This window comes from Polypterus senegalus, chromosome 15, assembly GCF_016835505.1.
Source record: "Polypterus senegalus isolate Bchr_013 chromosome 15, ASM1683550v1, whole genome shotgun sequence".
In the NCBI taxonomy this organism is placed as follows: Eukaryota; Metazoa; Chordata; class Cladistia; order Polypteriformes; family Polypteridae; genus Polypterus; species Polypterus senegalus.
This window is the reverse complement of record NC_053168.1, coordinates 105,021,843-105,037,829: the sequence shown is the minus strand read 5'-3', so window position 1 is coordinate 105,037,829 and position 15,987 is coordinate 105,021,843. Positions and strand designations below refer to the sequence as shown.

The following is a 15,987-nucleotide window of genomic DNA, read 5'->3' as shown; positions in this document are numbered from 1 at the left end:
ATCATATAGAGGTCTCAGTGGGCTCTTCATTTTATGGCCTTATAACTTTTTGCTTCCTTATTTCATTGAGCTGACCTTCATATGTGTTACCCTTTTATACTTCCTTCTCTGGTGTGCTGCTCTTTAGCACCTTTGCTAATTTTTTCTTCTGTGTTTCATTAAGCAGATGCCTTTCTTTCCAATACTTGTAGATATGCATGGTTTGCTGACCTGGGACTCAAGTGGAATGCTCTTCCTGCTGTGGCGTCTCTGCTGCTGGAAATTGGTGGTCTGGAGTTTACTGCGTCCCCCTTTAATGGGTGGTATCTGAGCTCAGAGATTGGCTCGAGGAACCTCTGTGATGCCAATCGCTACAACATTCTTGGAGTATGAAATTTCTTTCTGATTAAATTTTGTGTAGTCTTCCTTTAATGTTCATAGATTGAGAAAAAACTGCAATTCAATGGAACCACAATGTCCATGAAGGACACCAGAGTGCAGTCCTTCAGGCAAAGAGATTGTATTAATCTGCACTGGCCTGTGTCAAAGTGGTATACTTTAAATTACATAAATGCAATAAATGTTTAGTGATACTATTTAGACTAACACAATATTTTTAAGATAACCAAAACAGTAATTTGTGTACTCTCTACCATGTAAGTGTACAGTATAGTTAGGTGGTTAAAATCTTACTGGTCAAGTAGAATTTGAATCCTGGCTCAATTACTGTGTATGGATTGTAGAGGTGGTCTCCATGTCTGAGTGGGTTATTTTGTGGATAGCAATTTTCCTACCACTAGTGATGAGTGAAACTGGTGAGATTTGGTTGATTTGGCATGTGGATTATGCAACACAAGTAACATGAAATTTTTTTCATGGCCTTTTTGACCTTGTTTGCTTTTGTCAATATTGGTCATCATAGGCCGCTGTTATATCAGAAAATCTAATCTCCATTCGGCATGGAAACATGACATTATACATTTTTGTTCAGCCATCACAACAAACTACATAGATTAAGCAAAAAATATAATTTTTGGGTGGAGTATTCCTGGAAGAGATGTGAAACAGAAAAATGTGAGATTGAAAAGACTGAAAAATCAACGTAGCCAAAAAATTGAGCGAAACTTGAGGTCAGATGAATAAAGCAAAAGTCAGGAGCCAAAAAGAGCAATTAAAAAAGCAAGGAATTCTCAAAGTCAGTTTAACAAAGGTTAAATAGATAAGACAGGGTGAAATGGAAAACCTTTTAAACTTGTAGCTGCAATTACGTGTGAGTTATGACCTTGAGAGATAAGTCCCCTAATGATGGGAAAATCTACCCAGTCAACGGGAACCAACCTGTGATGCTCCCCAAGAAACACACAAGATAGCCACCAGAACAGAATAAAATCCAAAAAATATAACAACGTCAAGACACAGTTGTAGAGCTCCTACTGAGTCGCCTGTGGTCTGCCTAGGCCGAATATTCACTTCATGAAATGAAAACACTAGTCAGGAGTGAGCAGAGATGTGGCTTTTGTCAGTTGTAAAGAACATGAAGCTGAAATATGAGGAAGTGCTCACAAGAAATGAGAATGAGATATGATTTAAGGTTAATTAGAGGTAGTAGAAAGGGCTGCCAGTGTTGCTTCAGTAGATTAGTTCCTTCATTTCTTACACTACACATGTTGAAGTATCTGTAGTAGTAGGGAGAGTTGCCTCCTGGAACAGCAAATGCATTGCAATTTATTGTATTGGACAGTCAAGATAGTGAGGTGAAACCGGCAGTATATGAGCTGAAGGGTCAACCAAATTAGTTGACTAAAAAAGCTTTAAAACTCTTAAGATGTGCATCTGTCTGTGTACTTTAGATGGCACCCAAAGCTGCCCGCATTAAAACTCCAAAACTGAAATCCCACTCCTAATTAGCAATCCAGACATCTTGTAGCCCAGTACTCTTTAAAGTTCACCTTCACCTTTTCCTTCCTCTTTCATGTGCCAACTCCTGCTCCTTCGGTTTTTCTGTTTTTGCAGGAAGTGGCTAAGCACATGGCACTGGACACCAAGACTAACTTGTCCCTCTGGAAAGATCAGGCCACAGTGGAGGTTAACATTGCTGTCTTGCACAGTTTTCAGGTGAGCCTAAACTCCTGGCATGTGACGATTGATTTTCAAAATGAGATATAAACCTGCTATGGCTATCATTCCTTATGGTTATTTTTAGAAATACAGCACTCTTTTAATAAAACATTTCAATATTTACAAATATTTATTGGTGTTCCAGTCAGGAAAGAAACCTCAGATTGCAGCTCTCAGAAGGAGAAGTCACCTTTTATTGCTCATAATTTAAATGGTATGAAAAATAGGAAGCAACTGATAAAGTGGTGTCATTCATTGTACAGAATCAGAATGCAGAGTCGATACAATTTTATATTTGTGTTCACTATTACTCCACTGAAGTCTAGACAATGTTGATTTTTATCTTGGAAGGTGGCCAAAGTGACTGTCATGGACCACCACACTGCCTCTGAATCTTTCATGAAGCACATGCAGAATGAGTTCCGTGAACGTGGGGGGTGTCCTGCAGACTGGGTTTGGATTGTCCCACCTATCTCTGGCAGTGTTACTCCTGTCTTCCACCAGGAAATGCTTAACTACATTATCAGCCCTTTCTTCTGGTATCAGGTATGGATGTCTGTAGGGGTTTCATTCAGTACTAAAGAGATGTGAATGATTTGAAACTGCAGGGATTTTCATAGTCCAGCTGGGCTCCTGCCTTTCTTTAGGTTCAAAGATGTCTCTTATTTGTAGCCTTTTGCTTTGTTCACCCATCTGGTATGGTTCAAGTAAATGTGCCAGATAATTCAGTGCTTCAGATATTCACCACTCACAAATGCTCAAAGTCACTGAACTATAGACAAGAAGAATAAAAGGTACACACTGATAATCTGTGCCTGCACTATGCGCTAGCCTCTTTGCAGTTTTGCAACTTGCGTATCGGAATGCAGATGTACAATTTACTAACTATTTTACATTTTTAAGATGGCCGCTATATAGTGCCCGACCCGACACTGATTCACACAGGAGGCGCGGGTAAAATAAAATAATCTATTTATTTTCTTCCCCTGTGGGCGCACGTCTTCCCCATGTCCCACAGGCAATACACGTTCCCAAAGCACAGACAGTAAATCACCACAAGCCAACACACTCTTCTTCTTTTACCTCCACTCCTCCCTGGCAACCTCGTCCTCTTCCTCCCGATTCTGGCCGCTCAGTGGTGGTCGCTGGCTCCCTTTTATTGGGTACCCAGAAGTGCTCCAGGTGCTTGATTGGCGACATCTGGCGGCACTTCCGGCTAAGGTGAAACCAATGCCCAAAAGGTGCCAGCAACACCCCGCTGTTGGCGTCTGCAGAACCCAACAGAGGGGCACAGAACTCCAAACCCCATGAAGTCCTCGGGGAATCCGAGGCACCGCTGCAACCCAGGGAGGCTGCCATCTGGCATCCAGGGGGAGATACTGGGCTTCCCACCCTTGTCCCTCTGGCAGATGTGGTGAAGAGGCTTCCCGGCCAGACATGGACCCCGGCCATCCGTCACACATTACAGTGAGTAATTAACAATATTAAAAAATAGTAAAATGTTATAATTTGAAAGTAAATTATATTTCATGTTGTGTTAGAGTTATTTGTTGCGTAATACAATTTCATTCTGTTTGGCTTTGAAATTAACATGCAAAAACTTTTTAAACTTACTCTTTTACTGTAAAGCTTCAGTAAAAAAATTTTTTTTGAATTAAATTTTGGTCAATATCGCATTGAATTGTGAGTCTGTGTTTCGACTTTCATCGTGACAACGCAACGTACGTATAACTGCCCGTGATTGAATTTTGTTTCTTTCTCTCTATTCAATAAAACGACTTTTTCGAATGTTTGTCTCTAAGATTTGTAAATTGTCTTCGCAAAAGCTATTTTAACGGGAAACTGTAAACGTTTTAATATGAATGGCATATCAAGATCTCCTTTGTTGGCTAATGTTATCCCCTGAAGATGTACTACATTACCTTTCGTGGATACATCCTTCTTTCAACTGTAATTTGTGCAGAGGAAGACCAGATGGTGTTAACGGTTGTAGATATTCTTTGGGATATTGTAAGTTGTTTTCACCTTCCACACGATCACCACCAACTGTTACAACACAGTCTATTGATACACATTTAACCAATTTGCCGTGTAACTGATCAACATTTTAGCATTAATTCATTTGACTTTGTCGTTTTTCGGTGCTAGGATTGCCCGTGTGCTCATTTTTACTGTTGATAACCCTTCGTGATGAAATTCTTCAATAAGATTTGGACATAATACGTCTTATTAATTGGGAACTTAAAGTGAGGAAAATTAGCTGTTAGGTAAGCAAAGGGGTGAGAAAGGCAGCCAATTAGAGACTGAGGATGATTAAGGGGTCAGAAAGGAAGAGACCATGATGAACAATTTAGTCAGGACATTGGGATAAAACCTAATCTTTTTGAAAGGAGCTTATTGATTTTTAATGATCACAAAGCATGAGGATCTCACCCGAAGGATGGCGTCATATGTACAGCATAGTGTTCCTGTCACTGCACTGGGGCATTGGGATCAACACACAGACCACTGGGTAAGCACCCAGCTGCCCTCACCAACACATCTTCCAATGTGTGTATCTATACTAATAAACGACAAAGCCCTCACTCACTCACTCACTCACTCACTCACTCACTCACTCACTCACTCACTCACTCACTCACTCATTCACTCACTCACTGACTCACTCACTGACTCATCACTAATTCTCCAACTTCCCGTGTGGGTGGAAGGCTGAAATTTGGTAGGGTTATTCCTTTCAGCTTCCTTACAAAAGTTGGGCAGGTTTCATTTCGAAATTCTACGCGTAATGGTCATAACTGGAAGCAGTTTTTCTCCATTTACTGTAATGGAGATGAGCTTCAACGCCGTGGGGCGGAGTTTCGTGTGACATCATCACGCCTCCCACGTAATCACGCAGTACGTAGAAAACCAGGAAGACCTCCAAAAAGCGCTGAAGAAAACATGCATTATATAATTGAGAAGGCAGCGAAACAATAAGAAGCGAGCGAGTGACATATACAACCATATTCATGAGTTCTGCTACTTCGGAAACAAAGCACGATGTAAACCTAAACTTTAAATTAAGTTCATAGACAGGCTGTTGCTGGCGTTTGTAATTTAGTACCTACCCATATAAGGCCGTCCGTCAGCGGCAATCCAATAGCAAACTGCCACGGGTAAATATTCACGGGTGAAGGACTGTCCTTATGCAGAGGAAAATGAGATGTTCAGGGTGGTGTTTGGCACAAACTCAGCGAAACTGCGAGAGAAAGTTTTAAGTGCCGGGACTTCGGTAACATTAGATACAGCCATGGACATAGCACGAGATGGCACCAGCACAGCTGGGAACCTTCGATGCATGTACACCGAGGCTCACGTGAACTGACGAGTGCACAGACAAAAGCAACAGTTCCAAAGAGCTCTGAACAAAAACCGAATTACACAATTGAAAAGGCAGCAAAAAATATGAAGCGTCTGATACATACAAGCATATTCATAAATCCAGCTACTGCGGAAACAAAGCACACGGTTGAAAAAGTCAATGTCCCGCTAAAGGAAGACAGTGTAAAAAACCCGTGCATGCAGTGTGTCAGGTCTCAGATAAAGAAGAAGACGAGCTGTTTATTGATGCAGTAAGAAACGAATCGATGAAAGAAACCTGTCATCTTTACAATGATTGACAAACACGGAATGTAACTTGAACACAACACATCCTCCAAATACGAACCTGATTGAAAGAAATAATGATAATCAAATCCTTGATGACAGCAACACTCAGTAACACTCACAAAACAATTACTGTATATTGACAGTCATGTTACGTTATTTTAAAATGTTCCCTTTTCTTTTTCATAGCTTCTTTAACACACTACGTCTCCGCTGCGATACGCGGGTATATATATATATGTATATATATACCCTGATCTACATACTTGAATAATGGATACTTTATTTGCCATCAATGATTGTTTTGGTAAAGCCATACTCAGTGTATTCATTAGATGAACGGTAAAAAAGTAAGAGCGAGGGGAGGATGACTTATTGAGGCATGCAAGCAAAACCACAATAGCACGCGGGCTCGATGTACGAAAAAATATATCTTTTCAAGTTCTATTTACTCCATATGTGTCAAACTCAAGGCCCGCAGGCAACATCCGGCCCGGCGTGTAATTATATCCGCCCGAGATCATTTTATATACTGTATTATTGTTATTAATGGCCCGGGGATATGAAGCACTGGTAACACAATAAACTACAGATCCCATAATGCAGCGCTTCAGCTGCCTTGCCGAACACTTACCGCGTCCCCGCCGTCTCTTCAGTCGTTTCCTTACTTTGCGAAGGAAGCAACTTTCTCACAGCTTCTACACTGTTTTATAAACGAACGATATATAAGAAAGTCCTTTTTCCTTGCTTCGCCAACGAAGCAGCCTTTTTATTTAATCCACGGGTTCTCCGCTGTTTCATTGTTCATTTATTACGATTTTTATAGTTATTGTGTAGGTTTTATTTAATCCACGGGTTCTCTTCTGTGTTCACTGCGGTGTCTTCTTTCGTTTACGACCTTTGCCAAGGAAGCAGAAACTTACAACCACCGAAACTTTGTAACGGCACAAGACTTCAGGTCACATCTCTACAAAACAACATAATTGAAGCAACTATATTTACTGGCAGTGCCTCAGGTGACACAGTTTTTATTCCTCGTATCCCCGTTATACCATCTAATCTCCCATTTCAATTCAAACGCGTTCAATTTCCAGTAAGGCTCTGCTTCGCAATGACAATTAATAAGTCTCAGGGACAAACACTACAAAAGGTTGGCATTGATTTGAGGCGGGATTGCTTTTCACATGGCCAACTGTATGTTGCATGCTCAAGAGTGAGCTCAGCACACAGCTTAGTCATATTACAACCAGAGGGCCGAACTGACAACGTGGTATACAGAGAGATCCTTAACAATTAATTTTTTACATATTTTCGTTCAGTCTAAAAATGTTTACTTTTTTATTAATAAAAATATTCAGACAGTATTTCACCGCTGCGAAGCGCGGGTATTTTGCTAGTATAAATATAAACCAGTAGGGGATGTCTCAGGACCCTCAAACCTCAACATAACTAAACAACTAAACAAAGACCAGCCACAAGTTCAAATAATCCTTTATTTGAAATCTGTACCTTCCTTTTTTTCTTCCAAACCTTTTCCAGTAAATGTCCTTCACCTGACTCCAATTCCTCAAATCAGATGAGGAAGCTCCTTTCATGCCGGACCCAAAAGTACTTGTACAAAACTGCACAAAGAAAGCACTTCTGGGTCCAGTGGTGCTATGAATTGGAGTTCGTCCAGAGAATATACGTTCCTTAGTAAACAACAACACTCTGCTACTATCTAAAAATATTTTATGGAGTGTCTGCCATTCCTCTGTGTTTGTTTCAGAGACAGTTTTGTGCATGTTTATATGCTTGGACCAATTATGTTATTATATTATGATGTTATGGTTACTTCATATTATTTTCTCAATTTGTTTTTCATCCTACAGGAGGATTAAAGCATCACCTTATAATGAAAGTTTTGCCAATGGACTGCTTTTCAGTTGATTTGAGATGCTTTATTGTAGGCAACTTTAGAGGCAGCGTTAACTAAGTGATACTTCATGCTTGTTCGTAAAACTGTTGCTTAAGAAGTGTTTTGGGAAACACATTCAAAAGTAACTTGTACTTCAAGTCTGCGCATCAGAAATCGTTAATCTCTAAGATTAATTATTTCTGGAAAATGCACCCCTGGATGCAAATAATAATTTTTTAGTTAGCTTAAAATAAATAATCTCAGCATACAAATCCAGACTCAGGGTCTGCCATGAAAGTCAACAAGTCAGCTGAGGTCCTTTCAGCATGCTTGCTGTTGTCTTCTCCAGGTGTTACTGCAGCCTGCAGACGTTTGCAAGGTGGAATATTTAAACGTCTCAGGGTTGAGCAGACATAATATTTCTTTGCTACAAATCAGTGTTTAACTTGGAGTCCCCCATTCCAGAAAATATCACTGGGAGCAAAGCTTTATCAGTATTTCTCTTGGAAGAGCCTAAGAAATATTTTGCCACAGTTAGAGCATAATAATGAAAACAAAAACGGCAAGAATGTATAAAAAAAAGGAAAAATAATTGCAATAACTGAATGAAAAATATACAGTATATGGTAGATAAAATAATAATATTTTATAAGCAGGTGGCAGTTTATGAGTGCAAAGCTTATCGAATACATAGACTGTAGTGACTCCCTGAATATCATTGATCTTAATGGCTTCCTCATAGGATTTCATTGTGAATAAATCGCAGATCAATGAGGCTTATTCAGATTAGATTTGAAAGCCTTTCTCCTATGCATTTAGAGGGCAGTGACAGAAAACAAATATATAGTTAATCACTGAAAGATGCTGAAATATCCAAAAAGGTTACCAATGGCTCAGCATGTTCAATTAATTGGTGAAAATATTAATACATGCCTGCCTAATTTAGAAGTTTTGAACTTTCTCTTGTTGTGTTAACTTTTTTTAAAATGTGATCATTGTGTTATGAAAGGTGGGTTAAGATTCTTCCAAATGTGTAAATAAGAGACCTGCTAGCAGCGTATTGTTTGTTATTACAGTAAATTGTTAATTAAGCCATAATTGTAATGAACAGTTAGAGGAACCGTGTAGCTCAGGACTGTAATTGAACCTTGAAAAGTCGTTGTACACCAGAACCCAAACCTGGTCAATCATAATCAAAGGAAATGTTGTGAAAGTCCTAAATGGAGTTTGGATTCTTCAGCCTCTTTCTTACATTAAGGGATGTAGATGCTTGCTGTTTGGGGACTGCCATGTCATGTTTGATGACGAGGTGACCTCCATGTAACATGACTGGTAACAGGCACAGAAGCCCTGAATAACTGTCAGATACAAAATGGTGGTAACCATCCAAAAACACACTCTCATGAGTTGAGTGGCGACTTTAATTTTTTCTCTCAGTTCTTTGGTCTTTTAATTTTTTTGAATATCATTTTCAGGGTTTCAAAGACCAAAGAATCCACTGATTATATCTATTTTTTATCTCAACTATGACAAAAATCAATTATGTTCTCCCCTAGTGTCATAGTGTTTACTTATAGGCACCACCATTTTTGTTGCCAGTTGCTATGCTGTTCCCAGATGAAACAAAAGGGGATATGTCAGCAACATGACTGTAAAATGATCAGAGTGTTCATTCCTCTATTGTCTGAAATTACAGATTCTTCTAAAAATACTTTAGTGATCACTTTTATTAGTTTATTCTGGTTATGAATTTTTCTGTTCCTTCAGTTTCAACCTTATTTTGATTTTGCCACTTCTTACAATTCTTTTTTCATTAAAAACTGCTTCCACCCGCACAAAAACACACAAAATGTTGTGCCAGAGTAACAAAGTAATATAGAAATACACAAAAAGAAACAAATCAAAAACCCTCCCCCAAAAAAATGAAACAAATGGACTCAGGGGTGTCAAAATTGCATGTTCACAACAGTAAAGTCAAATTTAATATTACCTCAAACATAGCCATTAAATCATTAGCATTATGCTAAGATGGAAAAATAGCACCGAATAAAACTAAAGGATCAGGAGAAAGGATGTAGCCAAGGGCAAGCAAAGGTCCAGGAGTCCAGTATTTCAAGCACCAAAACTGTAAGACGTGAAGCAAAAAATCAAAGTTAAAAGGGAGATCAAAAATTCATTACCGTACTAGAAACAAAGTTAGAATTTTGAGTTACAAGAAACAAGTGTGATATCCACAGTCTTGGACAGAGATGTGGCCTAATGGGCTATGTTTGATTCCACCACCTCAGTGAGAACACGGGCTGCACACATTATCATGGTAACCTATAAGTTAGTGGTGGTGCACGTAAGAAAGAAAAACAAAATGGCGACAAAGCGATAAATATAAAAATACAAAAAACATTACAGAAGGTCAAAACCAACCAAGAACCAAGTAGCTAGATTCCTTATGATCAAAAACCCTGCAAGGGTGTGAAAAACTCAGCGATAACTGCAAGAACAACCTGAAATACACACCAATAGGGAACATTGTGAATACAAAACTGTTGAATAAGATAGGACTTTATAACTATAGGGTCTATGATGCCCAGGTTGCCTGTAGCTGCCATTACCTCATTGAATCCGGGACGTCGATAGTCGATAGACCAATGGTGGACTGTGCAATGAGGACACAAGACAACAGGAGTAGGTGTAAAAGTGCCAAGTGATTTTATTCACAAAGAAATGAGTGTTCAAAAGTATGGTGCCTACTCAATAAATAATTCCATAAAAACACGTGCTCTGTGGAGAAGTTAAAATCTAAATTAGCAGATGATATTAAACCCAAGGATAAGACGAGTCAGGATTGGGTTTCTCTATTCTGCAGTGCTTCTCTCTAACACTTGTCTCACCATGCTCAACCATGTCAAGTAGCCAACACGACCCCTCTCTGAATCATCATCCTGGCCACCATTCATCAGCAACCACAAGCTGAACCTCATCTCCCAATGCTTTGGCAGTCATGGGATCCCCAGGAACCTTCTATCAGTCCAGCTCTCAGCAGTGCAGCAAGTGCAATCCAATCTGTGCCTGGAGTGCCTCTTACTTCGCTCTTTTCTAAGGTTTCCTGACTGCTTTGCTGCTCTCTTTCCGCTCTCCGTTTTATTACTCATTCCTTTCTTTTTCAGTTTTATCTGTCTTGCTCTTCTGTTATTTTCCTATTATCCCTATCTATCCTGCTCAGGCTTCTTTTATCCTATGCGGGTGCTTTGAGCTCCACCTAACGACCCATGGAACGTCAATGAGGAAACCAGCCAGGCTGATCGAGCCTTCACATGCTAACATGAACAGCCAATTTCCATATTAACAATCATGGGGTCATCTAGCTTTGTATCCACACACACCTACATCCCTGGATAGCGCAGATCACGCTGTATTTTATTTAAAATTTTGCACACTGCCACAGTCCACATACTTACTTCACCACAGGGTCTAAAAAGGGAGCATTCCCAGAACAAGTGATCCAGTGAAGCAGGAACCCAGTTACATCGCCAACAGATAGGGCCCTGACTTGAGTACAATTTGCTTAGTTAAGAGAGACATGTGTTTTATACAACTTTGAATTGAGGTAGACCATGCTTTGCTCAATTTAAGAGAGCACATATTTAATTTAGGGCTAACTTCCATTCATTTTCTGGAAATCTAATTTAAAGGCCCCTGTTCCCAGTGCTACAGTATCTCATATTACCTGGCGATGCACTGGTGTAATATGTACTGTAGACAGCACGTCTATCTTCATTTCAGCTATAGAGTATGATTTCTACCATAGACTTTGAGGGACCAGTGGGGAAATTTGCTAGGTCTCATTGCACAAAATCTGTCAGTAGTGGTTTTTGTAAAAAGGTACATTTGAAGCAAGTTTCAAAGGATGTAAATATATTATTATTATACTAAATTTCAAAAAGTCCTAGTATTGAGTCTATTTAATAAGTTGAATATTGTGTACTTTAGGGATGAAGGAAATAATATTATTGTTTTGGAAGAGTACGATTCACTGTATCATCTGTGACCACTAGCGTCCACCACTGAGCCCCTAACCCCAAGCACAACCTTACAGACACAAACACCGGGTTCAGATAAAAGGTTTATTATAACCAAATGCCATTACAATTGTTTTTGTCAAGATAACACAAGCACAAGTATTCTCTCTTCTCTCTTTTCCTCCCAGATGAGCTTTGTCCTCTTCCACCAAACTCCAACTTGCCTGGGTGAGGCAGAGTGGCTCCTTTTTATCTAAGACTTGGGGTACTTCTGGTGCTAGGGTGTGGTCCATATGAAGAACTTTTAGGTCATGTGGAGGTCCCACAAAATAGGGGTTGCTAATTCCTGCAGCACCCCCTGGTGAAACCCATGGAACCCTGACAGGGCTGCACCAAGGGACTACAGATGTCAGCATGCCCTGTGGGTGTCCATATGGGTACTGAGGACCAGGTTCACTGTCATCTAGCATTTAGTTCCAGATAGTCATCTAGCATGTAGTCCAGATAGGTTGTCTCCCCCTTTCTCTCTAATATACTGGTAAGATTATTTGATCCATCCCTGTTGGGACACCACTTTTATCTTGGTATCTTCTGCCAACCTTCTGGATAGGGCAGGGAATACTATGCCTTTCTTTCTGTCCTCACATTACCATTGCTTCCTGACCAGGTAAGAAACTAACTCATCCAGCCCATTGCCACTAAAGCACACTTCCAATTCTATGTGCAGTATTGGACTGACTGGTGTTTGCTCCATAGGCTCAGTCTTGTAGATTTTGTCTGTGATTACTTTTATTGACAATCTTTTGTTCACTTTCTTCCATACAGCCGGATCCCTGGAAAAATAATGATTACAAAAATAAGAAGAAAATAAGTTTCCGTAAAGTTGCAGAGTAAGTGTCCATTAAGATATGTTGATGTCTGGCTTTTGGGGGAATTTGATGGTAGAGAGGACTGTCAGAAAGGTGGAGAGGCCCACAGTCCTTGGGCTGACCTGTTAATGTGCCAGGCACTGGCCATTACTTGATGAACAGTGATATAATTCACAAAAAATTGAATTAACTGCGGGATCCCTTCTATTGATACAAAAAGAAAAATGTTTACTTCTGATCTTAAGCACTTTCTATGCTAATTTAGTATTCTGCTATGTGTCATTTAGTTATTAATAAACCTGTTTAGTGAAAAACTAATAACAGGACTTACTGTATTTCTTGTAACATGTAGACATTTTATTGAGCATGTTCTGGAAGCACTATAGCCACTTTGATGATAACAATCTTGGTGATTGCAATTCTAAAGATGAAACAGAAAAGTACCTCAAAGTTTTGTTAAGCCTGCATAACCTCAACCATTTCTGCTCGCAATAAAGAAACAGTTACTTGGGGTTACTGGGTAATGGCGTGGCAGGGCTGCTGGGGCTCCTTCCCATGTATTGAGAGTATCCTGTAATATGCATGATTGGGTTTGTTGGTGTGTCTTTGTGTGAAAAATATTCAGCATATCACATTTAAAAACACACTGCACTTCTGTGAAGATAAGAATGAAAAGCATTAACAGAATTGGTCTGACAAGTACACAGAAGGTTAAATGCGCTGTGTAGATGCAGAAAAGAGCACTGGCAGACAGAGAAGTGTGAACGAGACTTTAGGGAACAGTTTCTAGTGTTTTTCAACCCAAAAATGACTTTAAAACCTCCCAGAACACTTTTTTTAGTGAATGTTGGATTCTGTTCTGTAATTGAGAAATTGCTTGCAAAAGTCTACTTCAATCAAAACTTGCCTGCTTCACTCATCACTGTTGAATAAGTAGTTAAGCAAAGGGGATTACTTATTTGTTGAATAATTGAAAATGGTTTACATTAAAATAAAGGATCACTATTCTGATAAACACTTATTAGGGTGTCAAACTCCAGGCCCCGAGGGCCGCAGTGGCTGCAGGTTTTCATTCTGACTTTTTTCCTAATCATTGAGCAGTTTTCACTGCCAATTCACTTCTTTTCCATTCATTTTAATAGCCTTGTCTTTAAGGATTCAGTCCTCTGAATTTATTTCTTTCTTCATTAAATGACAGCCAAACAGAAATTAGACGTGAAACGAGCTGACAGATGACCAGCTAAACTGGGATTTCAGACTCCAACCAATCTCTTAATGAGAAGCTGATTCTTGCTGTTGATTGGCTTGTCGTTGCTCTCATTCTGCCACAGCAGAAGTTTCCAAAACTCTTGATTATTCTGTTTCTTCTAAGAACACTGTCAAAATATTTTGATGACCTGAGAGATCAACCTTACAGAGACCACCACCTCTGATTATTTTTGGATATTGTGTGACATGGCGGCTTGTTTTGTGTCTCATTATTGATTGGCTGTTAACTAAGGTAAAAGAGACAACTAAAGGGGTTGAGTCAAGTTAATTAAAATTAAGGCAAAAGAAGTTAATTAGCAGCAAAAACTGGTCACTAATTGAAGAAGATGGTGAGAATGAAAACCTGCTGCCACTGCGGCCCTCCAGGACCGGAGTTCGACACCTATGACTTAGTTGATACTCTTGTGCTGCCACCTGCTAGATTCTAGCATCATTCACTGTGCCCTCCGACTAGTGGAAATGTGGTGGTCCAGAGACCAGGGTGAGATTGAGCTCATAACATGCATCTCATTCTGTGCCACATTAGTACGTCTGTGGACTGTGAGTAAACAGTCCCAATAATATAGCATTTAGTGCAGAATATCATGGCTACAGTTTTGGGAACCATAATGTGACTTTATCCATTACATTTAGATACAGAATGCTTGGCGTTTTGATTTGGAAGAAGACTTTTGTTTATTGGGAAGCTTTTGATCGGGGTTAGCCTCTCTTAGTTGATAACTAACTTGAGGATTAGCCCTTAAGGAAATGAGTGCTTTGAACAAAAATATTATATTTTATATACAAATTAACAAAGCAAACTTTTGTGTGGAGTAAAAAAAAAGAACAATGGCAATGGTTTCTGTTTAGAGGGGAAAGAATTAAATCAAATGGATATTGGCATGATAAGACTCTCGGAGCAGAATCTTGAAAGAAGAGACCCACAAAGAGTCAGAGACTTTCTGAAGTAAGGAACTTGACTTACAGAGGGGAGATGTTAAAGGGGAGTGATGATACTGAGATGACAGCCTAATGCAATGCACTTGTCTCTTTCAGGGCGATTAAATTCTCAGCCAGTCTGATGAGTCACGCTTTGGCAAAGCGGGTGAAAGTCAGGATTCTGTACGCCACTGAGACCGGCAAGTCAGAGACATTTGCCAGACTGCTTCATGATGTCTTCAAAAAGGCCTTTTACTCAAGGGTAGGATTATTTATTTTGCCAGGATGACTGGTCTTTATTATTTTGGTCATTTACTATCATTTCTCTTTTAATTTTCTGTCCTCCAGGCTGCATGAAGTTGAAGCAAACAAGATTTATTTCAGCTTTGTACACTACTAAAATGGTTTATAAATGGTTTAAAGCCTTACATTTCAATTGTCCACTTGGGCCTTAATTCTACCGGTGATGTGTTTTGTCCTCTTATATTATAATATTAATTCTTTCACTTTCTTCTAATGTATTTTCATACTTTCTAACATCTCATTTCCCTCTTATGTTACCATATTTTCCACTTTTCCTCTTTTTAATGTATTTTCATCCTTAATAAGATCTCATTTCCCTTGTAGTGAATTTTTAGATTTGTTTTTAATAATTATTTTTCAAAATAGTAACATAGTATACAATGAAGCAGAGAACATTTCCAGAACGCATACAACAAAATACTTCAGGAAAGGAGGAGAGCCAAGAGCAGAGGAAAAAAATAAAAAAGGGAAAGGATCTTTTCCTCCATTATACTTATTCTAATTTTTTTTATTAAATTTTGCCATGTTTTATAAAAAATTTGAACAGATCCTCTAAACAAGAATTAGAGTTTTTCCAATTTCAAATAATGTGGAACATCAGTTACCCACTGACTTAAAAAGGTGTGTTGGGATTCATGGTTAGTGTGGAGGTTTTCCACTTTAATCCCATCTGGAATGATGGGAGTCATTGTGACACCAAGGCTGTCCTGATAAGTATTTAAAGATTTTTATCCAAAAAGATGTTCATTTGGTGAGCTCCCAAAACATGTGGCCCAGTGAGGCTGATACTAGATTACAACACTTACAGTTTGGATTTTGTACGGGATATATTTTGAACAATTTTAAATGACATAAATGTGACTGATGAAAGATTTGAAGTTGAATTATTGAATCCTTGGTGCATATACAGCTAGAGTGAATTCTATGCATGGCTGACGTTCACTCATTTTTCTGAGAAATGGGTGGAAGG

At 39.2% G+C, this 15,987-nt stretch overlaps 1 protein-coding gene across 1 annotated transcript in view; it reads left to right on the top strand.

Annotated features, from left to right (window-relative positions):
• The window catches only part of LOC120515929 (nitric oxide synthase, endothelial-like), a 76,430-nt gene that overhangs the window by 20,030 nt on the left and 40,413 nt on the right, over positions 1–15,987 (top strand). Inside the window, exons 8-12 of the mRNA XM_039737305.1 lie at positions 192–366; positions 1,993–2,094; positions 2,449–2,643; positions 12,484–12,548; positions 14,832–14,976. Of these exons, the coding sequence (XP_039593239.1) occupies positions 192–366; positions 1,993–2,094; positions 2,449–2,643; positions 12,484–12,548; positions 14,832–14,976 (682 nt within the window). The remainder of the gene's footprint in view (positions 1–191; positions 367–1,992; positions 2,095–2,448; positions 2,644–12,483; positions 12,549–14,831; positions 14,977–15,987) is intronic.